This window comes from Rhinolophus sinicus, chromosome 18, assembly GCF_057876585.1.
Source record: "Rhinolophus sinicus isolate RSI-liver-muscle chromosome 18, RSI-T2T, whole genome shotgun sequence".
NCBI classification, from domain to species: Eukaryota; Metazoa; Chordata; class Mammalia; order Chiroptera; family Rhinolophidae; genus Rhinolophus; species Rhinolophus sinicus.
Window position 1 is genome coordinate 97,448,012 of NC_142518.1, and position 27,312 is coordinate 97,475,323.

The 27,312-nt window shown below is 44.6% G+C and overlaps 2 protein-coding genes across 20 annotated transcripts in view; one reads left to right on the forward strand and one right to left on the reverse strand.

Moving 5' to 3' along the window:
• Window positions 1–21,245, forward strand: part of FHL1 (four and a half LIM domains 1) — a 59,548-nt gene extending 38,303 nt beyond the window's left edge. For 2 of the 11 annotated variants that reach the window (XM_019714673.2, XM_074324125.1), the window contains exons 3-8: window positions 16,359–16,540; window positions 16,983–17,157; window positions 17,769–17,938; window positions 18,404–18,590; window positions 19,156–19,355; window positions 19,732–21,245. In XM_019714673.2, the coding sequence (XP_019570232.1) occupies window positions 16,385–16,540; window positions 16,983–17,157; window positions 17,769–17,938; window positions 18,404–18,590; window positions 19,156–19,355; window positions 19,732–19,815 (972 nt within the window). In that variant the 5' untranslated portion in view covers window positions 16,359–16,384 and the 3' untranslated portion in view covers window positions 19,816–21,245. Of the gene's footprint in view, window positions 1–7,540; window positions 7,692–10,072; window positions 10,133–14,844; window positions 14,877–16,358; window positions 16,541–16,982; window positions 17,158–17,768; window positions 17,939–18,403; window positions 18,591–19,155; window positions 19,356–19,731 lie in introns of those variants that run through there. The other 9 variants (XM_019714676.2, XM_074324128.1, XM_019714672.3 and 6 more) reach the window with 8 other exon arrangements.
• A 4,576-nt stretch (window positions 21,246–25,821) lies between these two features.
• Window positions 25,822–27,312, reverse strand: part of MAP7D3 (MAP7 domain containing 3) — a 30,415-nt gene continuing 28,924 nt past the window's right edge. For 8 of the 9 annotated variants that reach the window (XM_019714694.3, XM_074324124.2, XM_019714700.3 and 5 more), the window contains 2 exons: window positions 26,662–26,936; window positions 25,822–26,056 (listed from right to left, as the gene is read on the reverse strand). In XM_019714694.3, the coding sequence (XP_019570253.2) occupies window positions 26,049–26,056; window positions 26,662–26,936 (283 nt within the window). In that variant the 3' untranslated portion in view covers window positions 25,822–26,048. The remainder of the gene's footprint in view (window positions 26,057–26,661; window positions 26,937–27,312) is intronic. The other variant, XM_088795010.1, reaches the window with a different exon arrangement.

A 27,312-nucleotide genomic window follows, 5' to 3' on the forward strand; every position in this document is an offset into this window, starting at 1 on the left:
TGAGCAAAGTGAGTCACAGAGAAGTTAAGTAGATCTTGCTTGCACACAACTAGTAAGTGGTGGAGGCAGGATTCAATTTAGACATTCTGGCTCCAGAGTCCATGCCCTTAGCCACAGCACTGTATTCCCTTGAAACTTTATAAAATAGATATAATCATGTTAAACTTAGGGCAAATTCCATATTATCTGTCTTAGAACAATGATGTTCAAACAGTCTCATGTAAAATTAGACTTCAATTTCTTTCGTGGAAATCTTCAAAAATAGCTATGATCCAGTCGGAACCATTTTATTTGAGTTCCATTGGATGCAACAATCACCATCACTCTTTGTTTAGTTTTCCATACCTTAGGCAGTCTGGTAAATAACACCAGGTACATATTCATGTGTTTGTTTTCTTGAGTATCACACTGCTTGGAAGTGAACCAGAAGGGTTGGGATTTGAGGTAAATGTGATGTGATCTTTTCAATTGAATGACCTTTGGTGGCTCCTGCCACTCTAGCTGCAGACTCCTTTTCACATTCTGTTTGCCAAACTTCTTGTTCCTGTAGTTCTGTTCATGTACTCCCCTTCTGGCATGGTGAACGTACTGCTTGACTTCAAGAGCTTTGAGACCACTCACTCGTGCTCCTTGAGTGTCAGCTGCTATAGGCAGACCCTCTGTTCTTCCATCAACCTGGTCCTTATCTCTCATGGCTCTGTATCAACTGCCACTTTCCAGTTACCTCAGCTGAAGTTTATGGTCTCTTTGACCCCACTCTTACTGTAGCATGAGAGAATGTACAAAGTGGTCATCTACAAATCATACAACTGTCCCTTAGTCTCCAGATCTGTAACCCGGACACCTAGCCTCTGCTGCTGATTATCAAAAACCAAGGGACCATGAGCCCCATTTACCATAAATCGCATTCCCAGGTTTTGCGTTGTCATGAGTAAAGAGCCCTGGTTGGAAGCAGCTTGATACGGTGCCAGGAATAGCGCCTTGGGCGTCTGCACACTCAGGTTCTAGACCTGGGGCTGCTGTTAATGTTGTGAAGCAAGTCATCTCCACTCTGGGCCTTAGTTTCCCCGTTTGTAAAATGAGGTGGTTGGACTACACGGTATCTAAGGTCATTTCCAACTCTACCATTATGCAATCATTATAAAGTTGGAAGCACCCAGAGACTCCGCCTGTTATACTCTGTCCTGACCATGCACAGACAGAGAGAAAACAAGCTACGCTTTGGGGCAGTGAACTCATGTCAGGCCACACACAAGATCACACTGGCCTTCCCTCTGGCCCTTGCAAACAGAATAGCTCTTTTCACAGAAAGTTATTTGTGTTTGCTCTCTCAGCTATGAAGCACTGTGGATCACTACCCTCCTGGGTCCTCCTGTGAGTATCTGCTTCGAATCCAGACTGAGACACAGCTCAGGCAGACAGATAATGACCCTCGGGGAAACGTGGCAGGTGGGGACCAAATGAGGTTGCACCTTAGGCTATTTCAATCCTCTAGAAATCCGATTGCCCCTGCTATCAGTCAACCCTGTTACCTAACCAAATCTAGACTTTCTGAGTGACACCCCATCACTGCTTGATCCCTTTCCGCCTCTTGTGCTCCCACTCCCATCTCTGTGTACCATGACCAAGCCCCGCAGAACCACTCATGAGTGTTTCCAACTTTCGCCCTGAATTCCAGGGCTATCCCCTATTGAGGAGTTGAAAACATCAATGCATAATAAGGTAATGTCCTAATTACAGTCCTTTGGTAAATGACAAATTAACTAGTTGAGATCTCACACCAAGAAGCAGGGCTCATGAGGTATTGTGATAACATCTCTGGTTAAGGCAGTCAATCTCCATTAGCAGCTTTAAGAATAAAGAAATAGCTTATTTGATTTGCTGGGTTTTCCCTGTGATGGATATTAATCAGCTGAGTAGATTAGAGACTAGGGTTATGGCATGTTTAGCTCTCAAGCATCTATCAGAGGCTTGAAATGTCCATAACAGCTGGGCTTGGTGACTGCCAGGACTTAACATGATTGAAAGGGTGTTTTGAATCATGGCACATGGCAACATGGAAATAAAACAGATATGTCACAAGTAGGTGGTAGAAATAGAATGGAAGAGAAGTTTAACACCTAAAATATGACAAAGATTTATCCCTACCAGCTTCTCAGTTTCATGATGCATTCATTTTCCCTTGATCTGAGATTCTGTGTTTGTATTATATATTTTCTTCTAAAACTCTTTCTAATTCTTCTGTCATTTTTTCTCTTTTTAAAATTTTATTAGTTTCAGGTGCACAAGACACAGCAATACTTAGACGTTTATCATTTATATCCCTCACACTGTGTGAAATTATTTTCTCTTTTAAATGCCACTTCAATTTTTTTTTAAAAATCTGAGATCATCATAGTGGCTTGCTGTGAAAGTCATCTGTTCATTGTTGTCCTGATGGTGATTTCTGGTTAGAGGCCCATCAAAATATCTATAGGACGTGTTTGGGATAGTTCATACATCTTGGTGAGAGTCTTGTAGCAGTGTAAGAAGGGGCTGACTTTGGGGACAAGAGACATTTAAAACTGTTATGAATCATGGGATGACATTTCCAAAAATCAAATGGCAGAGGCCATGGCATGTGTTTAAATTCTTAATCTCTGAGTGAAAATTGCAAGGAAACCTAAGCCCTGGTTAATTGTGAAATGAACAGGTCTTCTCTGGAGGGAATTAGCATTTCCCAGGTGCGTTGCTATTTACAGGGTCCTCAGTTTCATGCATCTTACCTCATTTATAGCAGGTCTTCCCCTTTCGTAGCCTCCCTTTCGTTTGCTCTGAAACTCATAGAGACCCTTTGGGGAGGAAGAATTCCAGCTTTGCTTCCATTTGGATCTTGGATGCTGAAATCGCCCCTCAGGTGGTTTTGGGGACGGGGGCTCCCTTGTTTTATTCAGATGGGTATGCCCTGAATTGTGTGACATTTAAGCAGTGACTTTGCAAGATTTGACTTGTCAGTAAGGAAAAGTACTCTTCCCACCCTAACGATTGACAGGAACATGAGATGGCTGAAGCTGTACTGTCCTTTTTCTGGCAGGAACTCATAGGACAAGAAATACTCGGGAGAGCTCAACATCGAATCCCATCATATCACAGTGCATGACTGGATGCCTTAAGATTGCAGTTGGAGTCACTCAGTAAAATTGTTGGCGGAGGGACTAGTAGCCTGACAAAGTTATACTGAGAAAAAACTTGCAGTGTGTTAATTTATTAGTAGTAGGCAGGTGGAGAAAAGAAGAATCAAAAAAAGAAAAAGAAGATCAGACCTCTGATAAATCCACAAAGGCTCCATTCCAGATTGTCATAAGCCTCTTGCCTCTGGCCAAGACTAATGGCCAATAAATGTCTGAATAACTTTTCAACCATTTGGAAATTTCTTCAGTAAAAGAAAAACTATAGTAAAGGGAAAAGGGCGACCACAAGCCAAGCTGTGAACCAGGAACTCCCGAGGTGTAGGCCAACTAGGTCACTGAATTTGCCGTGTTTGACTCTTAGGTTGCACCACTTTGAACTTTGGAAGTTTGATCCTCCCAGCGGTGTTTCTGAGGTAGAGTCTGGGATTAGATTGCAGGGTGAGAATTCCCATAAACGTGATTCCATGTTAACTGCACTGTTAGCCCTAGTTCTCTCTCGACTTGACAACTGGATCCCATTAAAGGGGGTTAGTTATTGACATCTCAGGAGAACCTCACTGTAAAGCTCCAAATAAAGTGCCACTCTTCCCCACACCAGTGCTGCCTCCCAAATTCCCCATTATTTCCTGATCACCCAGAATCGCCACATCAGAAGGATTGCCAGCTCCTTCTCCTCTGACACATCTAACGAGTCCTTTGAGTCCTGCCCCACGGTGTGCCTTCCATCTCCTTTCCCTTTCATGCCTGTTGCCATTGTTGCTCTCATTCAATTTCCCCTCATGTCTCATCTGGACAACAGCAATACCCTTCTAGACTTTCCCTGCTTCCAGACTCCATTCCCTAAGACTGACTCTTCTTATCACTGCTCATATTTCCCTGATCTCACCCTTCTCTTGCACCAATTGCAAAAAGACCCTCCGAGCTCTGGCTTTCCCTTTCTTTCTAGCTTGATGTGCCACTTCAGATGTATCCTGTGCTCCTGCCCCCACTGGGCTGCATCCTGCTTTGGGAGGCGGCCCTGTGTTCTCGTATTTTTTGTTCATAATGTGCCTTTTCTTGGAATTCCCTCTCCTCTTCTCCTTGTGCTAAAGCCTTACCCATTTTTCAGGGACCAGGTCAAATAGTATCACATTCATCAAGTCTTCTCTGATCCCTCCAAACCTGATACGATCGCTGCCTATGATAAATCTATACCACTTTATATCTCTTGTAGTACTCACCATGCTATGCCTTGCGTGACAGTCATTTGTATATTGATCTTGATACACTTGGAAGGAAGGACTGTATCTCACTCTTTATGAACAGCAAAATATTCTACACCACATAGTAGGACATCTGTTTAATAAGTATTCATCCTCCACAATAAATGAATAGATGGGGTGGTATCATCTACAAGTGGGGCCAGTGGGTAGGTTAAAATGTAACTGCTGAGTAGGTGGAAGATAAGAATCCGTAGATAACCTCTGAAGTAAATGGCTCCCAGAGGACCACATGCAAGAGGGAGCTTAGGACTTGTGATGCCTAACTCACTGAAAAATCATCCTGATGTACACTGGAGTGTGAAAGACTAAAAGGTCTGAAATGTGGCCTTCAGACACTAAAGAGATTTGTTAATCAAACACCAACCAGCTCCACAAACAGTATATAAAGGCGCTTTGTAAACAGTACAGTGATTATTAAGGATATTATTAACATCATACTGTTAATATGTAATGAAGTTGGCTCGGACACTAATGAAACCACTGATTGTTTGGGTGTGTGCTAAATAACCGTCAAGGTTTCTGAACCACTGATCCAAGGCAGGATTAAATCACCAGCGATTCTTACTGAGAAATTGTGTTTCACCTCACAAAGAGCCCGTTCTGTTTGGGTTTTGTGAAAGTTGTGGTTTTGTGACTTGACATGGGCATGGGGACAAATGTCAGAGCAGGCAGTGGTCATGCTTCATGAAGTTTATAGGAAGGCAGAGTTAACCTGGTTGAAATAAACTGCAGATGGAATAAATGCTGTTGTCGGGCCAAGCTCCCAGCTCACGCTGGCTTGTAGCCGACTAATTAATTAATGGTCAGGAGTAATTCTCTTGTTCTTGTGTTTCAGACAAAATAGATTTATGTTTACTTGCTAACTTCATAAGGCTATCAGTCTGTCTGTATTCCATTGTTGCTTTTCAAAATGATCAGATAGCTAATGGAACTTGGTAAAAGAATGGGATCAAATATATGGTGATGGAGGGAGAACTGATTCTGGGTGGTGAACACACAATGTGATATATAGATGATGTATTACAGAATTGTACACTTGAAACCTAGGTAACTTTGCTAACCATTGTCACCCCAATAAACTTTAATTTAAAAAACAAAACACCTCCTGATACATGGCTTGAAACTAGAATTGACTTCCTCGAGGAAAGCACTTGGCAATCTAAGTTTATTGTTCACAGCACTACAAGAGGTGTTTTAGAGGCCTTGGCTCTACCTAAAAATACACCTCACTGAAATCTAAAATTTGGGGTTCATAAAGGTTGATCATCGAATAAATTAGGAGCATTTCCTAGGGGTGAAAGTTTAAGTTTATTTTAGGGGTGTAGTATTGTTCAGACTGGCCAATCTCCCTGCCATAATGTAATCAGGCTGGATAAGAAAGGCTAGAGAGGCGTGCAGGAGTGCACAGTGTCACTTCCCTTTTTCCTCAGGCTTATTTTTTTGGACATTATCATGTAATAAGCCTGTAACATCCTGGCTTTTATTGTTACATCATTTTCCCAGCAAACTAGGAGTTACAATTTCAGCTATCTTTTAGAATAGCTTTTCTAAACATTAGAAAAGCATAAAAGTTGTGAAACTCATTCATTCATTTATCCATGAAGCATATATTGCTTACCTACTATCTGTTGGGAATAGCAAAACAAGTAAAGCATGTTCCCAGCCCTCAGCCTGGTAGGGGAGATGTGTGAATAGTGCCAAAACCACTGACATGCACTAGACAAGGCAGCGTCTATAAGGTACTGAGCCCAGCGCCTGTCCCGGAGTGAAAGTCGGATGCCTTCCTTGAAGTTCAGTGGCCAAAGCCACTTTTAGGGTTCCAGGTGGGACTGTGTTTTGGTTTTATATGAGGCTTGATTAAGCCTTTTTGCTTCTTTTAATTCATTGTTTTTCAACAAATAGTTACTGTGGGGATCAAATTGGGGCAGGGGCTAGGGAGTGTGGGGCATGGGGAGCATAGTTGCAATTTTAAATAGGGTGGTTAAAGAAGACATCACTGAAAAAGGGACTTGGAGTAAAGCCTTGAAGGAAGTAGAGGCGCAATCAAGAGGCTCGGTGCTGAGGGAATCGGTGTTGGGGCCCTGAGGTGGGTGTGTCTGAAGGGTGCAGATGCCAGTGAGGCTGGAGATGAAGGGAGCGAGGGCAATTGGGACAGGGATGAGGCTAGAGAATGAACAGGGCAGGGGGTTTAGAGGTCATCTTGAGGACCTCGGCTTTTCCTAGAGCTTCTTCCTGATGAGCAGTCTCCAGCCATTGGGCAGCCTGTTGAGCTGTTACAGCATGATACGTGACCATCTTCATTTTGGTCCATATTTTTACTTTCTTTTTTTTTTTTTTTACTGGGGAATATGGGGGAACAGTGTGTTTCTCCAGAACCCATTAGCTCCATGTCAAGTTGTTGTTTTCAGTCTAGTTGTGGAGGGCGCAGCTTGCTGGCCCATGGGGGAATCGAACCAGCAACCCTGGTGTTATGAGCACTGCGCTCTAACCACTGAGCAAGCCAGCCGCCCCATATTTTTATTTTTATCGTCCCTGACGGTGAGAAGAGATTTTGTTTGTGGGACAGAGTCTCTTCCTTGTCTACATAGTGGGTTTAGGCATGTATGTCTGTGTCCTGTCCTGCTCTGTCCAGCACTAAGGAGATATATGGCTAGAATTGCTCTTTTCAGTAATTCTGCTGCTCTGTGGTACATACCAAGGAGGACATACATAATGCCCTTGATCTCTATATTCATAGTGTCTAATCCCTTTTGATTATACTGGTAACATAAGGCTTTCTCTTACAGTTAGTTTTATCATGAATGGCACAAAAATGAATTCTTCATAGGGCCAAATGCAAGCTCCTTAGGCATATAAAGTGAGTTAACAAGGGTGGCTCAGCGTTAAGCTATGCCAGAGCTGAGTCCAAATTTTATTCCGGTACAGGGATAACTTTCTATGTGGCCTCTCTGGCTCTGGAGCTAATTTGGATGCTGAGTAGCACCACAGGTATTTATATGTAGTGTTTGGTATTTTTACTGGGTCCTATTCTTCTCCCTTGGATCACCTAAAATGGTTAAGAATTTTCTAGTGGGATTAAGGTTGTGATCTCTGGGGAGGGGTGGGCCATCTGCTCTCGGTTATTTTTGTGTTAGCTGCTTCCCCTTAAATGTATGTTCACAAATGAGCCACAGCCTTCTCAGGTGGGGTCGAGGGAGGACTGGTCTAGGTGCTGCTCCTGAACTTGGTCTCTGAGCCATGGCTTCCCATAGACACTCAGGTAAAAGCTTCATATTCTTTATCTTCTATTTGAGCATAAGTTTGTTAGGGCACTGAATCCATCATTTGCCTAAAAGATACTTTTTGATGAAATGATTTTAGTCTTGTCTAAGTAGGTAATAAGACAGCTCATCTCTATTCTGCCCCTTTAATGCTGTTTCAAAGATAAAAGGTTATTCTTACTCAAGAAAAATTAGCAGTTTGAGTGGCTTATTTTTAAAATGTATGTAAGCCTTTTACTATATTGTACATTTTTTAGGACAGCTTATGAAACTGTAAGAGGTTGTGTGAAGAAAGAGGTTTTCTTTGGTTAGAAACTTCTGGTTTTCTTTGGTTATTTATAAGATACAAATGTTTTCTTGATAGTGCTTTAAATTGAACTTAAGGTGTTTAGAAAAGGTCAATCAAATATGGAGCTGGAAGGAGGAATATTTATAACTAAGACAGTCCATAATGACTTACCACATATCTTCCCTTTTTCTGAATAATCTTTTCAGTCTTCCTGAAAAAACAACTATGATCCTTTTGATATGACACTTGGGTTGTTAATTGTTCTTATCAAGAAAAGGGGCAAATTTTCGGAATCTCTGGACTGTCATTACCATAAGAGCCTTCCTCTTGTTTTGTAAACTGACATTAAGGAAGCCCTTTGGCTGTGGACAAGACACTGCGGAATAGGGGTCAAAGGACTGAAGGTCAGGCAGTCTCCCCGGAAAGCCCGGTTCTCTCAAGTCAGCCTGCTGCCAATCTCTCCTCCGAAGCCAGGAATGCTGCTGCTGCTCTTTGCCCTCTGCCTAAATAACGGTCCCCTTTCTTAGAAGCTGGGCACTTGGTCCTGCTGCCTACCTTTTAGATTAAGGGACAAAGTAATTGTTAGTGGCAGTCTTTTGGAAAAATTATTTTTGAAACTTATAATTGCCTGCCGATACTTAAACAATGGGAATACTTTTGGAAGTGTTCTCCTTGGGTGTTTTAAAACAAGTATGCTGCAATGGAATTCGCTGCCTCAATGCAATGTCTTCCTTCTTCCCAAGTGTTCAAGCACTGTCTCTGTTTCCCAGGAGCCACTTTACCAACATGGTACCACATGCCTGAGATTGTGGTAATCAGCCAACATACACATTCTCTGGGCAGAGGCAAACTATTCAGCTATACTAGTTGTTCCAATGGACCTTGAATGCATGTTAACTGGTAAAGGAACTCCCCATTTTACTTACTAAGTGACAGAATAGGAAAATGATATATTTAAAAGGTGACATAATTACAGCATACCCAACCTTGGGTTTTAAATTGTACCAAATCCTGACGTTATTCTTGCTTATATTAATATAAATCTGGAGGCTATAACTGTGACTAAATTAGACAAATTAATTGACACCTTTTAGATGAGTTTTTAAATCGGGAACTATTGTTTTGTATTGCATTAGGTTCATAGATCCATGGAAGAAGATGAAAGAGAAAGAAAATCCTCACAGAATTTTCTTTCCTCACAGAAAGAAAATCCACATTGCCCCCAAATTGCCTTTGTATGGACAGAATTGGATCAGAATCCAATTTTAGTGACTATCCATGTACTGAGAGGACATTTCAAGTACAAGAAATTATACTTTTGTTACTGAACACTTGCAGTCTGCAAAATTGTGTGTACGCAAATCCTTTACCCTTTATATGTTTTTTTCTCTTTCAAGTTGAGGTCTGGTGTGGGGGTGCGGTGGGAGGGAAGATCACTTGCCATGTTATTCAGCCATTGATTCCCTTCACCAGCCATTGCCCAGTGGGTTACACACGCCCGACAGTTTTTTCCGGGTGCCATGGAAAATGAAACAGTGGGGTGAGAGGGCGTAATCAAACTGGATTGGCTTTTTTAAAATAACTGAAAAATAGTAGTCAGAAGATTTGGTGGAGGATGAAACTGAACGTTTTGTACTTTTTTAAATTTTAGTTTCAGGTTTTTTGTACTTTTAATGACCACCAAACGACCACCTACTATGGTACTTCACCACAACTAGAGAAACTGAAAACACAGGTTTTATTGCTGCCGGGTTGGAAGCGCTGTTTTCCTATATGGAAGATGGAACGTGCTGCACATAATATGTGCAACATTATGAAAAGCTTTTACTATGCACAAAATAGCACTAGAATAGAATCTGGCCCAGTGGAAGTTCAGTGGCACATAATTTTTTCTTTAATAATCTCTATCCAACCCTCCTAATACCAGGTATAATGTAAACTGTGTTACCTGTCTATCAGTGATCCACAAGAGATATATATGGTTTTTTTCCCCTAAATGCCGCGTACAAATGATGTTGCTAATAACATTGAATCATTCTGTACATGTTCTATTTTTAAGGGAAAAAAACACTTTCTGATTTTCTAGGAAATTCAATGAAAGACTACTTTTCAGCCGTGACTCATGAACTCCGTCTCATGGCAACTATTTAGGTATTTATTCCCAAATGTCTGACGACACCTCCAGGTGCACGAGCATAACTGTTACACAAGTGTCCTATTCATCAGCTAAGGCTCCATTCTATTTGTTGAATGTTCCATTTGTTGTATATTGCAGGAAAGCAATATACCCTTTCTTTAGAAGCCAATATTTATACATGGAGTGACTAACAGACTGGCATGTTGGACTTAGCAATGAACAGATCAGAAATAACCTGATTTTTTTTTCCATTTGGGTTGCTGTTCATTGTTTACAATGTACGTTATGTATACCATTCAGGGAAAGCACATAGTTAGAAAAATGCTACCTAGTCATAAGACTCACTTTTTCCTTAGGCATGAGGCGAAAAATGAACGTTAGCAAGAAATACATGAGAAAATACACATAAAAATACAAGCCAGATGATCAAATTCAAATTGAATCTTCTCTAATGAGAGGTTGATCGTAAAAAAAAAAAGGGCTGCGATGTTATATTACTCATATATATACAGGATTAAATCAAAAGCCAAAACTTTTTTTTTTTTAATTTTATTTTATTAAATTTATTGGGGTGACAATTGTTAGTAAAATTACATAGATTTCAGGTGTACAATTCTGTATTACATCATCTATAAATCCCATTGTGTGTTCATCACCCAGAGTCAGTTCTCCTTCCATCACCATATATTCGATCCCCCTTACCCTCATCTCCCACCCCCCACCCCCACCCCCCTTACCCTCTGGCAACCACTAAACTATTGTCTGTGTCTATGAGTTTCTGTTTCTCATTTGTTTGTCTTGTTCTTTTGTTGTTTTTTGTTTATATACCACATATCAGTGAAATCACATGGTTCTCTGCTTTTTCTGTCTGACTTGTTTCGCTCAGCATTACTCTCTCAAGATCCATCCATGTTGTCACAAATGTTCCTATATCATCTTTTCTTACTGCCGAATAGTATTCCATTGTGTATATATACCACAACTTCTTTATCCATTCATCTATCGAAGGACATTTTGGTTGTTTCCATGTCTTGGCCATCGTAAACAAAGCTGCAATGAACATTGGAGCACACGTGTCTTTATCTCTAAATGTTTTCAGATTTTTTGGGTAGATACCCAGGAGAGGGATTGCTGGGTCATATGGCAATTCTATTCGTAATTTTTTGAGGAACCTCCACACTGCCTTCCATAATGAAAAGCCAAAACTTTTTATTGAGATACTGAGGTTTATGTAGGCACCTTATAGCATGTTGGATGTAGTTCAGGGATTTTCTGAAAGAAGAAGCTTCTTTATTAAATGAAGAGTGATGTGTCTTTTGAAACAGGCATAGCAAGAAAGTCAGGCTACCATCTTGGAATAAATATCTAAAATTTGATCACTCAGTCACATTTCCAATTGCATTCTAACCTACTAAGTCTATTCAGGACAGCTGGTTTAGATGTCAGCCCCTTAAGGTCACAGGAGATGTCCCCTACTTTTCTAAAACAGGAATCTTTGTTATAAAAGGCTTTTAATAAAAGAAGTTTTAGAAGGTTACCGGTGGTGACTTACTTCCATCTGTCAATCAACAGGCATGTACTGTGTGACTCCTGCATGCAAGGCCCTGGATTAGGTCCCGGGGGCTCCTAGTGTATTGGCAAACTTTTCTGTGACAGAGAAACCTCTGTACTACATACAGATGAGGGCCACACTGTGAGGTTAAAATTAGTCGAAGAGCTACCTTAGGGAAAACATGGCTTAGACAGTGATGGGCGGGAAGGGAAGCAGCACTGTAATTATATGTATCCAGGTTTCACTTAATGATTGATGACATGCCCTTTCCCAGATAACAGCAATAGGTCAAGGCAAACAGATCTGGAAGTTTTGGAAGGTTAAAAGCTTCGGATTTCATCTACTTAGAAATTGCTAAGAGAGTAAAAATTATTCCCTAAGAGATAAACACCTAAGTATATGTCATTCAGTAAGATTAAAGCAAGTCCCAAAGAAGAGGTAAATGCCATCTTCATTCTCTGACCTCTTATTTCCAACAATGGGAAAGAAAGGAAAGTGCAAAGCTTTTCTCTCCTCTTGAAGTCAGAGCTTAACTATGGCTCATTTTGGTGGAGCCCACACATCGGGGTATCTGTTCTCTTTGGAACCTCAGCATTGTCATTTATAAGCTGTTAACTTAGCATTGTTAACATCTCTGAAGATGAGTAGTAACAAAATATTTTGCTCTTGTACACATCGTCCATATTTTATACAAAGTTTTGACATGATAACTATCTTGTCAGCAGGAATGTATTACTCCAGCTTCCTCCTAGCACAGTGTGTGGCGGTTCGGAATAGTTTGGGATCAAATAATCATAAGGTTAGAAAAACACGAGGTAAGCTGATTCAGGTTGCCCCAAGTTCCACTTAATTGGATTTATTGCAAAAGAGTACTAGAGTTCATGAATTTGTCATCGACATTGTTAACATGCTTTCAGTATTTCCAGCCTGTTTACTTATTAGGCAATAAAGCCAGTATTCCTAGAAGTGCCTATTTTGTCTTGACAAATAAGCGTTTCCATACACATGAGAAAGATTTGAGTCCACGGTGGAAATCAGTTCTAAACGGATATGCCCTTGGAAATCTGTCTCTCCACCCGGACACAGACTCTTTGGGTTTAAGTGTACAGTGGTGGGGAATATAAGATGACTGAATTTTTCACACTGCAGAAAGAAAAAAAATGATAATGCCTTCAGCCAGGATGCCCAAACCCCAAGAGGTTGGACTCTCCATAGTGGTGCCATTAACTTGCATTGGATTCATTTAATTTTCCTATTGCTTGGTTTAAGACCCTGCACTATAGGAATGATAAAGTGGTGAGCAACTCCATTGACTGACTCCACATTCAACACACTCTGGTACTTCCATGTTCATTGTTGAGCCATGAATTATTTCCTCATATGGATGCCTAGAAACCCTGAGCAAGTCATGTTCTAGAAATATGAAAGTAACCAATGAAGAACTTGGCTTTGGTAACATTAACGGTTTGAATGTACATGGTTTTAAAATGGTAAAGGCATGGCAGGTAAGATCTCTCTGGTACTGTGAGCCAAAACCTCTGAATACCTCTAAATAGAATTCACTGTGTTTTCCAGTGGTTTCTTTTTTGTATGACACTTATACCTGTATTTTGACCGTAAAGCTAGGATTCAGAAATAGCATGAGATGGGACTCCCCTTAGCGGGGACTCCATATGGTACTTTAATATAGATATATTTGGAATCCATTTCTTCTTCGAAATACACCAAAACAGAGTGATATTCAAATGAGCAGGGTTCAGGGGCCAGTGCGGTGACTCAGGCGGTTGGAGCTCCATGCTCCTAACTCTGAAGGCTGCCGGTTCGATTCCCACATGGGCCAGTGGGCTCTCAACCACAAGGTTGCCAGCTCAATTCCTCGACTCCCGCAAGGGATGGTGGGCAGCGCCCCCTGCAACTAAAGATTGAACACGGCACCTTGAGCTGAGCTGCCACTGAGCTCCCGGATGGCTCAGTTGGTTGGAGCGCGTCCTCTCAACCACAAGGTTGCCGGTTCGACTCCCGCAAGGGATGGTGGGCTGTGCCCCCTCCAACTAGCAATGGCAACTGGACCTAGAACCGAGCTGCTCCCTCCACAACTATGACTGAAAGGACAACAACTTGACTTGGAAAAAAGTCCTGGAAGTACACACTGTTCCCCAATAAAGTCCTGTTCCTCTTCCCCAATAAAATCTTTTAAAAAAATAATAAGTAGGGTTCTAAGTTCTACTCTAAATAGAGAGTTTGGTAAGGGAGAAGGAGGGATTTTCAAATATGGTCGAAGAAAATAGTCTCTGAAGGGCTAAATCAGCTGAGGTTAGTAGCCATGCAGGAAGCCAGTGCTTCTTATCGATTCTGATTTCCTGCCAAATGGCATTTAGGAGCCACTGATAATTTAATTTCCTGGCATTTGCTGCTACTGGAGATTTATTTGGTTTCTCTACTGAGCTCTTGACAACAAAGTGAATCTTTGTTGAGTGCACAGTTTCAATGTGGAAAAGCTAATAAGACAAGGATTTTATGTGACATGTGAAAGACCAGCAAGGATGAATTAAGGAGAGTGATTTCCAACATACTATCACTGTGACAGACTGTTTTTTTTCTATCAGAGGCAAAAGGCAGTTTAAAAGCTGCCTTACGTAAATAGTGTGTAGTTCAAGGAGACAGACCCTGCTTTCACCATGTCTCTACTTTTCATTTCCAACCCAATTATGTAAGGGAACATCCTGCTTTTCTTTTGGGGGAAAGTGCCAGTAAGAACCATTCTCTGGTCTCGATAAAGCTCTGAACTGTGACACTACTGTGTCGAGCAGTTGTCCTTGTCTAAGAATGTCAGTTACTTGCTTCAGTCATTAGTTCTTTAGAGAGGAGGGGGTCTGTCTGTGTGCCAGCAGGGGCAGGAGCTGGGCTGGTCCAGAACATGATGCTTGTCAGTAGTCCGATTCCCTGTTTGGGGACTGGCTTCAGAAACTGACCCAGTTCTGAGTGACAGTTCACTGGCCTTCGCCAAGGCGGGGTCTGAGACACAGGGTGTGGTTTCCTTAGCTCACACTCTGCTATTTGGTTGCCTGTGGCAACAGGATTCAAATAACTTGGACATGTGTTTCTGTAAAAAAAAAAAAAAAAAAAAAAAAAAAAAAAAAAAAAAAAGACTGGGAATGGGACCCAAAGTGGGAGTTTGGGGCCGTTCAGTGAGTGGAAGAGCTGCGGTGAGTACCGAGCAACTGCTCTTTGCTTTTCCCTCGTTCTTTCTCTCTAAATTACGTGAGGAATGTCTGCTAGCACAATAACCATGTTTGTGGGTAGTTGGAGAAAATAGTCTCCATTCTTGTGTTTCCGCACAAATTAAATAATTGCTGTGTATTTGCCCATGTAAGTTTCTTTTTCAGAGAGAGAGGAACAAGTTATATATATGTTTAAAGAAGTTGAGAGTCAATAGATACTCACATTTGGTACCTTTTTGGTGGCAGGATTAGCAGAGTGCCTTAGCTTGTGATGCCGGCTGGTGGTTTAGGGTGCCGGTGGTGGGGTGTAGGGGAGGGGGACAAGGGGAGTTGTTCATATGAAGGTAATGGAAGGGGTGCTTGGAATAATCAGCTTAAGACCTTTTAAAAGTGACACCATCACCCCACCCCCGATTTTACTTTAAAAGTGCAATTTTTAAAACAGCAAATGTCCTAACTAGTAACACTTCATTAACTGTATGGACCCTCACTTGCTTGAACAAAGAGGGAGATTTGATTTTGGCATGTCACAGAATTGTACATCCCGGTGACAAGTAATTCAGTTGCAGAACTTGCCGGTACCAATTGAGAAAGCCACTTTTACGAAATCCTCTCTTGCTTGATTGCTCAGATCTCAAAAGTCAGTAAACTATCTTGGACAAAACTGCTTAAGTATCCATTCAGGGATTAAAAAGTGTTCTGCCAGATTTAAAGTAAATGCAGACATTTTACACAAACTAATAAGGATTGCTTGCATGCCTAGCGTAGTCTAGAGTCAGCAGTAAGTTTTTGTTCAGATGAACTGAATTTTACAGACAAGAGGAACGTGAGGCCTCTGGAGGATGCTGTCCCCCTCCACACACACACACACACACACACACACACACACACACACACACCAAGAAGTACCAAAGGGGGAGCCGGAAGCTGGCAAAGAGGTTTCTGGCTCACTATCTAGAACGCAGCCCTTAAAGCAGAGGGTCTAGGCACCTCCTTCTTCCGCAGCTGGCGTAGCCAGCAAGCATGTCTCCTCCAAGCAGCTGCTGCATGCAGACGGTACCCAAAGCTGTGTGTCGCTTTGTGTAAAACAAGTCCTCCTCTCTTGCCTGCTCCGTCAACTCCTGCACTATTCACATCACTACCAACAGCCACCACACAGCCCTGAGTCCCTGTCCGGCCAACGCAAGCTCTGGTCCACTTGTCCCTCTCAGGGTTCTGGGAAGCAGCACAACGGGATATCCCAGCAGGGTTTTCTCCCAAGTCCCCAGGGACTCACTGGCCATTGGCCTTCTGGCCCCTAGGGAGCTACCCTCTGGGGTGCTTTCTTCCCAGGAGTCATAGCGAAGTATCTGTTAACTTGGTGCCTGCAAGCCCCACACGACATCATGCAGCTGTCCCCGTGAGCTTGTGCAGCAGAGCGCGCTGGCCTTTCCATTGGTCATTTGTTCTATCTGCTTGCCTCCACAGGTCCCTCTAGGTATAGGGTGGGCACCATGGCTGAGAAGTTTGACTGCCACTACTGCAGGGACCCCCTGCAGGGGAAGAAGTATGTGGAGAAGGATGGCCACCACTCCTGCCTGAAGTGCTTTGACAAGTTCTGCGCCAACACCTGCGTGGACTGCCGCAAGCCCATCAGTGCGGACAGCAAGGTAAAGTGGTCCCCACATGGGGACGGGACAGGGTGGCTTTCCTGCAGCTGAGACAACAAAAGCCCACCTTCTCCTGAGTTCTCCTCATCACCGCAGTCACCTGTGTGGAAGGCAGGGCAGGCAGTGGCATGGAGATGAGGAAACCGAGGCCCTAGCCCAGGAGCTGGCCACCCTTGCCTAGCATTCATTGCCTTGACAGCACCCCAAGCTGTCTATGCCGGACTTGGACTGGCTGGCGCCAAGGCCCACGCCAGCTCTTTGGTTGTACTCGTACCCTTGTTTCAGGAGCTGTGAGTCTTCCATCCTCACCTCCATGTCCCTCATGTTACTCACAAGGACATTCACCTGGGGCTAGCCCCGGGGTGTGAAGGGCGGTGTCCCCCGCCCCTTGCGCCCCCCGGTATCACACACAGCAGCCCGTCCCCTTCTCCTTGGTTTCCAGGAGGTGCACTACAAGAACCGCTACTGGCACGATACCTGCTTTCGCTGCTCCAAGTGCCTTCACCCCTTGGCCAATGAGACCTTTGTGGCCAAGGACAACAAGATCCTGTGCAACAAGTGCACTACGCGGGAGGAATCCCTCAAGTGCAAGGGCTGCTTCAAGCCAATTGTGCCAGGTACTGCCCACACTCACCCCCGGGGTGGCCAGGGAGGAGGCCTGAGGGCAGAGATGATGGGGGTTACTTATGACGATGGGGCTAATGCTGCTGTGAGCTGCTCTTAGCTTTTAGCGTATATATGCACGCATATATATACATGTATACATGCGTACACATATATGCTCGCACACACGCACACACTCGGAAACTAAAGACCACTGGAGAGAACTGTCTGTGGCAAGAGAAGGAAGTGAAAAGTATGTAGCGCTTTCTCATTTGGGTATAGTAAGTGATCGAAGCATGCTTCCTCCTTAGGGTGTAACTCTGGGTCAGCCAGTCCCCTAGGGAATCTCTAAGTCCATGAAGGGCATGGGAGTGGGAGTGGGGACTCAGGCATTTACTCCTCAAACACTACAGCTGGGGTCCCCTCCCTGACAGCTCTGGGTTGGCACACCCACAAGTAGGCAATTGTTGAGAACCCCCCACGGGCAGGTTCATGTGAAGTGTGAGGCCAGTAACTGCAGGGCCTGCATTCCCTCACGTCTGGAGGGCCCAGGCTGGGAGCTGAGTGGATGCAGCCCCCTGCAGAGCACTGTCAGTGGGGCTATCCGACTGCTTCCCCCCCGCAGGAGATCAGAACGTGGAGTACAAGGGGATCGTCTGGCACAAAGACTGTTTCACCTGCAGCAACTGCAAGCAAGTGATCGGGACTGGAAGCTTCTTCCCTAAAGGGGAGGACTTCTACTGCACGACTTGCCACGAGACCAAATTTGCCAAGCATTGCGTGAAGTGCAACAAGGTAGGTTGTCAAGGGAGTTCTGTGTGAACTGTTGTTTCTAGAAGCGTTTGACAGTTGGCAGAGCACTTGCACACACACTATCCCATTCCATCCCCACGACAGCCCTGTGACGTGGGAATTATTATGCTCGTTTGACAGATGAGGAGACTGTGGTAGTAGAGAGCAGTGCCCAGCCGAGTCAGGCTGTCTGACGGCGCTCACCCCGGAGGCACGGGCGGCCCTGGCTCTAGAGGCCTGTCTCCACCACCTAGTCACTGTGTAACCTCGCATGGGGGCTCGCCTTCTCTGAGCCTCGGTGTCTTCATCTGTAACTCGGGCATAATAATAGCACCTGCCTCCCATGGCCGTTGTGGCGATTAAATGAGATACTGTAGACCAAAGCGCCCAGCACAGTGCCTGGCACATAGTAGGCATTCAACAAAATGGTTGTTGAATCTGAATCCGGTGCTACACTCCCTGGTCTAGGCCATCACATCTGGAGGAATCACTTACCAGGATCAGCCCTGGCATGCCGAGTGCTTTGTGTGTGTTACCTGCTCTAAGAAGCTGGCTGGGCAGCGTTTCACCGCTGTGGAGGACCAGTATTACTGCGTGGATTGCTACAAGAACTTTGTGGCCAAGAAGTGTGCTGGATGCAAGAACCCCATCACTGGTAGGCTAAAGAGTCCTTGCTAAGTCGGCCAGGCTAGGTTTTGCGCATGGTAACCATCTCTCATTTTCCTACGTCGTCGGTTTCATCCACAAAGGTCCCCAAAGAATGCCCTCTTCCCTTGCCATTGTGGTCCCGAAGGCCCCCAAATAGTTTGGATTCTTCCCCAGGCCTGGTTAGCCCTTTGCAATACAGAACACTTCCTGACTGCTGCTGACTAACTAATGATGCTGTGCTGAGGAGTTCACGAGCCTGAGACCCACGGCCACGGGCAGGCACTGCGTGTGCGCGGGATTCTGGGGCGGAGGGGTGGGGAAGCGGAGGGGAGAGGAAAGGGGGAGGGGAGCGGAGGCTGGAAAGCCATAGGCTGCCATAACACCCCATAGCGGAAGGCTAGCTCAGAGGTGCCTGTGGGCACCTATATTGCGATCAGAAGCCAAGCTAATCACTTCATTCCTCATCTCGCGGCCGCGATCCACGTGCCCTGGGCCCTTTCCCCACCTCCACTCTTCCCATCTCCCCGGGGAGCCTTGAAATGTACATTTGAGAAGACTTTTGCCATCCTCAGGGAAAAGGACTGTGTCAAGAGTGAGCCACCCAGTCTCTAAAGCTAGGAAGCCCCCAGTGTGCCACGGGAAACGCTTGCCTCTCACCCTGTTTCCCAGCGCCAACCTCCGGGGCAGGCATCCGGGTGGAGAGAGGACTTGTCCCTCATGGGTGGTGGTTCTTTATAGAAAAAATCGAAGCTTAGCAGCTCCTCGAGGCCCGGTAAGTGCACACCCCACCAACAGCCCAAGTTTGCCTCCTGGTGGCCAATTTGATGCCATGGCCCTGACCTAAATGAAAGAAACTGGTTATGCTGGGAGGTCGGTGCGCGTCACAGGGCGATCGCGGTGGCATGTGGGTTCTTTAAATCAGGGAAGCCCTTGGCTGAGCTCTGGCATCTTCTCAGGTCCTTGAGAGCCGTAGCAGGGTCACGGCGGCGTGGCGTGGGGGACAGTGCACGATGGAGAGGGGTGGCCTGGGAGCCGGGCAGATGCTGCCCCTGCGTGCTTGTTGGCTCTTGGAACGGGCAAGGCGCTGGCGTATCTTTCACCTGTATTCACTCAGCTGTCTTTTTTGTTCTCTTTTGTGTTTTCCATAGGGTTTGGTAAAGGCTCCAGTGTGGTGGCCTATGAAGGACAATCCTGGCACGACTACTGCTTCCACTGCAAAAAATGCTCCGTGAACCTGGCCAACAAGCGCTTTGTTTTCCATCAGGAACAAGTGTATTGCCCCGACTGTGCCAAAAAGCTGTAAAGTGACAGGGGCTCCTGTCCTGTAAAATGGAATTGAGTCTTGTTCTTTGTGTCCTCGCCCTCTGCCCTGCAACAACTATAGGGAAAGAGTGGCCTTTCACCTCTTTGAAGTTGCTCCTCTGTCTTTTCTCCCATTTTACAGTACTACTCAAATAAGGGCACACAGTGATCATATTAGGATTTAGCAAAAACCAACTGCGGCAAAATTAATTTCGTAATGGCCACAGTAAAAAAAAACACTTAGATTGACTCTTCTGCATGTTTATCATAGAGCAGAAAAGTGCTAACCATTTAGCTGCTTAGTAATATGAGCAAGAAGCCTAAGAGATAAAGCCCCTACTGACGTGCCCTTCGTGGCTCAGCTGGGACCCATCGTGTCGTCACATGACACACGAGTTGTAGCGGCTGCTCCAACTCACTGCTCACCCTGTTCTGTGAGCTGAAGGAGAACTTACCGAAATGCATGGTTTAACTTTCTCATCAAAACCTTCCTTCTGTTCTTTTTGTGCTTTTGAATGAGTAAAAAGAATTTCCAGAAAAAATAATTTTTGAACTTAGCTGTGATTCTAAACTGACCTTTTCCCTGTACTAATGTTTGAGTTCCCAGTGTGGCATGTTTTCTGAATGTTCCTACTGTCAAGCATGGAACATGCAGGTGATTTGGAAAGTAGGCAGATCTGAGAAAATGAGCCTGTTTCAGAGGAACATCGTCACAGCAAATACTTCTGGAAGCTTAACAAAACTAACTCAGCTGTCCCTTTTTTTTTTTAATTAATAGTTTTGTTTTAATTAATAGCAACATAGTTTATGGGTTTGGAGACTTGCATGAAAACGTTTTAGCCCCCTCAAACGTTCCTGCAGTTTTGAAATCATCCTACAGAAGTAACCATAAAACTCTAGAGGGGTAGCTGAGCAGGCACCAGGACTGTCATTGGCACGGATGTGACATTTCCAAACAGTGACAGGTTGAATTCCTTGTAACATAATAGCTGTCTGCTCTTTGTCCTTGTGTTAAAGAGGCCCACCACGTCCCTTCTCTTGTGATTCTTAGGATCGTTCCTCAAGAGCTTAGCTGGATCTCCGGGGGAGTGGGGAGGCCACCATGCTCACAGGCAGCATCGGATTTCCATGTAGTGTTTAGCTGAGACGCAGGATCACCTACTTACTGTATTCTATCTCCGTTGTTATATTACATAGTAGAATGAGACGATATCAAAAGTGAACATGTAATGACAATACATATTAACATTCTCGTAGCCGTGGTTACAGAAGCTGATGCCTCATTTCTACATTTTGTCATTAGCTATTATCATCTGATGTTTCAGTGTATCCTTACAGAAATAAAGCAGCATATAAATAACTTGCCTCCTGTCTTTTAATTCTGCCCGGTACAATTGCTGTTAAGGCGATAACTACTGATCCAGAAACCTGAATGGTTTTTTTTCCTTCCTTCAGGACATCCTCAGTGAAGTGCAATTGCACAGGACACAGGAATTACAAACAAGACAGACCTGTAACAGCACTTGGATCCAGTTGAAAACAAAAACAAAAACCCATTCTGACCCAAAATAGCATTTCCTAGTTGTTTCCATCCCTTCAAAAGGGCAAATTGCTTGGTTTTGGCCGGGAGGTGGGGTGAAGCTGGGAAGGGAACTAACGCTAAAGTGTGTCGCTGAGAAATCCTCCCAGTCCCCAGTCTGTTGGCTGCCCTTTCCCTGTGCCCTCTGGAGCCGCTGGCCCCAATGAACTGCCGCCCTCCACGGTGGGGCCCTCAGGAGAACCTCCCACCCCCTTGTGGACAGTGCTTATTTGGGAGGCTGCTCGTTTGACTTCAGTGAGGGGTGGCAGGGATGGGGTGGGCAGAGGTTGCAGCTTCTAGATTATCGCCACACACCTGAGATTTGTGCTCTTGAGCCATTCAACCCACCCCCCACCCCCACATGGTTGTTGCAGGATGGCACTGGAGGCCCAGTGAAACAGAAACACTGCCTTCTCCGAAGGAAGGGTCACCAGGCCATAAGGGCACCTAGTGAAACTACAGCTCAAGGCAGAGTCAGGAGAGGTTGGTAGGTAATCTGATGAGCCTCAGGCCCAGGGTATTAAAAGCAAAGGGCAGAACCCCTTGGGTGCTAATGTTTACTGTGTTAGAAGGGAATTGGAACCTGTCAGCAAGAAACCATAAGCATTTTTATGAATGGGGAACATGCCCTGTGTTTCCCTAGAGAAATTAGCAGTTAAAACCCTTAAAACTGAAAAAGAGTATCTGGTCATCTGGGACCCCAAGGAAGCAGGGGCAGGTGGGGAATTAAGATGGAACCCTTCTGCTTCTGAGGCTCTAGCCAGAGATGGAGCCCAGAGGGAACACGCCTGGGATAGAGAGGGAGCACTACCCCCTTCACTCAGGTCTTGGACACCAGCTTACGCTCCTCTCCTTAGGAAGAGACCATGATGCATCTCTATTGCCCTGCACCTCTGCTCGCTCCACTTCAGCAAAGCCTGGACCTTCGCAGCATCCAGACTCACCTGTCCACCTAAGCACACATCCTCCCGCTCCTGGTCCTCCTAGCCTCGCTGAGCTCAATCTTCGCCCTCCAGTCCACCAGCTGCTCCAGTTTCTTCTCTCAGCCCCTTCCTGGCCTTACTTCCCTATCTGCTCTAGATTCTATGCCCTCCCGCATTTCCTCGAAAATAAGACCTAATTGGAAAATAAGCCCCAGCATGATTTTTCAGGATGACATCCCCTGAACATAAGCCCTAATGCATCTTTTGGAGCAAAAAATTAATATAAGACCCAGTCTTATTTTCAGGGAAACACGGTATCACTTCGACCACTCTTATCCCCCACTCAGTACTGTTACCTTTTTGCCTTCCTAGTCCACGTGGCCTGCAAAACCACAGGCCACACCAGGGCCAAGGAACTCTGCTCAGGAAAAGCCACACAATTACCGACTACACCAGCACTGCACGCACTCCTGCCAGGCCCTCAAGCCTGTCTCACCGCTCCAGCGCTTCCTCCACATTCCCAACAGACTTCCTCCACCTTCCTCACCCAGGAAAACAAGCTATTAACACGTGCTGCCTGCTCTTAACACGTGAGCATGGTGAGAAGCACCTTCTATGCACTGGCACTCTCGCCCCATTTTCCAGATGAGAACTGAAGTTCAGAGGTTTGCCTAAGGTCACAGTTAGCAAGCAACAAATCACCATCCCAGGCACACCTCTATCCCATCACTGCATTGCCATGGAAACACACCAAGCCTGGGCGGGGGGGGGGGGGGGGGAGCACTGAACGTGACACAGGTTAATTGACCCGGTGTGAGTCTGCTTCCAGGCTTGTTTCTTGGCACCACCTCCTGTTTTATACCCGAGTCCTGATCCTCTCTGGCTCCTGCCACAACTTAGTCCTCAGAACTAAAGGGCCCTCACAGATTGTAGTGAAGCCCCCCTTGCCGGATATGAGGACTCAGAGGGGTCATAATGTCCTCAAAGTCACAGCCTCCTCAGCTAGGACTCAGGTCTTCAGATCCCTGTCTAGCATCCCTTGTAGTCTCCCACAGTACACTTTTGTGGTGGTCAGCGATTGGAGCCTTTAAGACCTCATTCCACACAATATCCATGACACAGGTGGAGGAAATGTGCAGTCCTCAGAATCTACTGGTAAGGCCAGGGCCCTGTTCCTCTTGGGAGAGGACACCAAGAGCCTATCCAGGGAGGAAGGGAAACTGGAGGCGACGAGTACCAGTCCAGGGCAGGAGGGTCGGTGCCCATCACTTTGCAGCTATAAACAGGGTGCTTTGACGAGTTTCAGGTGGTGTGCGTGCCAGGGGATGTCCTATTCAATCGCTCCAACTAAAGGACCAACAGAATGGAATACTAAGTGGGGAATGGCTGCCACCTTTCATTCTCGTAAGCACAAGACTCCAAAGACGGGATGAACAGGACCTTGCCTTATCAAAACCAGTAACTGGTGGAGTAGAACACATCTCAAGACTGGAAACTAAACATTTCCAGGGAGATCAGAACACGTGTTCTGCCACGCACAATGAGTGAAGTCATGAAGAGATGTGTCTGTAACGGAGCACAATTACCACCTGAGCACATACTCACACTTTAAAAAGCAAACGTCAGAGGGTAGTAGATTGGGGAAGGGGTTTTTCACTTTGTGAGGGGTGTAAATGTCTATTACATTGTGTTGTACACCTGAAATGAATAAATAGGGGGAGAAAAGCAAATGTGTTTTCCTCATTTATGGCAAGCACCCAATGTGAGGTTTAAAAGGTCTAGGGTTTCTTTGTAGGGTGATGAAAAAGTTCTGAACTAGGTAGAATTGATGGTTCCACAACAGTGAACAATGTACTAAATGCCACTGAATGGTGACTTATGTGAATTATACCACAGTAAAAACAAAGGTACTTTAATCACTGGTGTCAGGTATAAGCCGGAGCCATTACGGGGAAGAATAAAAAGCAGGACGACCAGTTTGAAAATTCACATCTCACTGTCCCACACGTGGAACTGCCAAATCAACTACTAGCTGAAGAGGTGCGTCAGAGTATCTGATTATTACTGGGGGTGCCCAAAAAAAATATCTACACATTTTAAGAGATGTTAAGTTTGTTCAACGTTGCTCAAGCAGTAGTTCCCCTTAATCAGAAGTGTCTGGGTGCTAATGGTAACCACTATGAACACCTCTTGTAATTGCAGAAGTCACACGTGACTTGTACTCATCTTTTGTTATATTCAGGATTACAATTTTATAGTTTCCCTTTCTTAAAATGTGTATACTTTTTTTTGGCACCCTCTGTATTTCTTGAACTTGCCAGTTGCCTGTGTTCATAGCCTGGTTAACAATTGGTGTCACCTTTATACTACTACCAGTACATTTTGTGTTATTATAATAAAAAGAAAACTTGGCTTTACCTGCAAAGTTTATTTCGTGGAGCACACATTTATATGGAGGTGTAATAGTGTTTCAACATGTGACATTTGTGCAGAAAAATATCAGAAATATCTGTGTTCGGATGATTGTCTCTGCTTTCTACATAAAAGAACTAGTGTATAAAAATAACTTTTAAACCTAAGGCACCAAGCTCTAACCGGTAACAAAGGTACAGTACTCTGAATAGCAAAGAACTAGGGGATCAGAAAGAATAATTACTCCCTTTTACTAACCCAAGAATGGTGATTAGAAAGGAACGTTGGCCTGCTTCAAACTATTTGTGACTCATCAGAAAACTCACTAGCATTAGGACAACTAATCTGCATTCAAGTTTTAGTCCATGGTTTTAAGCAGGATTCAATGCCCTGCCCCAAGCTGGAGTGTATATTGAAGGGCAGGACTGTGAGGGCACAAATAGAAAGATTGTACACAGTAAACATTTAAAGGAATTAAACATACCCCGCCAGACAATGGCCAAATACTGCCTTATGTACACAACAAAAATAATAAGTTTTTGTAGACCAACCCCATTATGTAGTTCAAAAGGAAATACTGACAAGAGCACAAAAGATGCTAACTGTTCCAAGATCATGCTTTCTAGGATCACAGCATTGGGGGTATCAGTACTTGTGCACTCAGCTGGCAGGCTACGGCAGAGGTCAACATACACATATTTACATACATAACGGTAAATGTGCTTTACCATTTTTTGCACCCTTCGGTATTGGTATATTAGGAACCATCTAACAAAGCTCCTGTGAACAATGCTGAGTCCCTTCCATAACCCACTGAGTTTTCTACAAGATCAAATGTGAGTTTTCAATTGCTGTTGATGTAATTATTAAATAAACATTAATATTTCAAATATATACTGAGAGAAAATTATTCTTTCAGTAGAGATTCTTTTAAAAGCTCAAGAGTTACTATTTTATAAAGACACCCTTGATGTACACTCACGCATGTGGCAGGAAAACACAAGAATGAGAGATAATGGAGATTTTTACAGGAAAACGAAACACTTTACTCAGAACCCTTGCTTGTGGGCAAGAGTCAAGATGATACGAGCATCTTCTGAGATCTGTTAAAATGACTTTTTGATATTTCCCCCTTTTTTGATGGTCATTTTCTTTGCCTGGCTCAAGTCAGAGGTGGAGAAATTTGGGGATGGGCCTGGAAGTTGAAACCCAGAGTGGAGGATAAATTCTCTTCCAGGCTGCATGAAGTTTACGTATCTGACCAGAAAGATAAAGAAAAGAAAGATTAGTAGAGAAGATGCTGGTCTCACAGTAACTGGGCCCTGGCCGCCTTTCCTTCAGGGCGGGCCCGGACCCTCGGCAGCCCCCCTGGAGTTGCTGACACACTGGTGCTCAGTATGTCATGTTCCCCACATCCCTAAACCCCCAAATGAGCCCATGCTGCCTCTCAATTTCAAAGAGAGCTTCTCAAGTCAAGAAAAACAAAAGCCTTTTTGTTTTGGAAAGAGGTTGAGAGGCGAATTCCGACTTCACTAACCTTCTGCCCCAAATGATAACTGGCGTGCTGTAAAGCAGCCAGTGGGTCAGCTCAGAGGAATTTGAGGGATCTGAGGTGTGAAAAGAACCTACTTTGTATTATATGGCAGGAAATGCAGGATGTAAAACTTAGAATCAAGTCATTGACTCTCTCAAAACTAACTTGATGGAAGACTCTTTGACACTAACCTAGCTTTTAGACCCACTGTCTTCTCCCTCCCCTCCAAAGTTACATGGTACCAAGATGACCCTGGAACAGCAGGAAGCACAAGAGGGTTCAAGGCCAACTGCCTTTCAAGCAAAGTGAAGATGGGATGAAGCCTTACCCGACTGAGCAGAATCAGATTTGTTTCTCTTCTGGCTATCTAAAGTTGTCTGGGGACTTTGGTGGAATGTCGTGGAACCTTTCAGATGGTGTTTTTGGCTATCAGGAAGGACACTGGACATAAGTGGCTCGCTCTCACTTTCAATATCTAGGATCTTGTCATAGGTCCATCCCTGTACCCTTGAACATACACTCTTGGAAGGTCCCATGGTGTTGCTGGTTTCGATTGTCTCTCTGGTTTTTGCTGCTTGATTGGTCATTCTTTCGGTAGACAGTCTGGAAAGAGATGTTTTGCTTAGAATCCTGATTATCCCAAAACCAAAGCTTTGTCCTGAAAGAAACTTTATACTTTAATTAACTTCTACAAAATACCTTGGAAGTAAATGAACTTTCATAAAATGGGAAAGGGGGAAGGTGCCCTGAACATCACAGAACACACTGGTTTTCAAATTGTGTCCTACAGAGACCTAGGTTCCACTGACATGCTGAGGGGCTAGGAGCAGTGAAGCAGGAAGGCTCCACTGACCCTGTCCCCTACTTCAGGCTGCCCCCGGGACATGGCCAGCAAAACAGAGGACAAACGTGGGTTTTCAAGCTCCAGTGCTCTTTCCACACCATCACTGTGCCTCTCGGTGGAGCGTTTCCATGGACC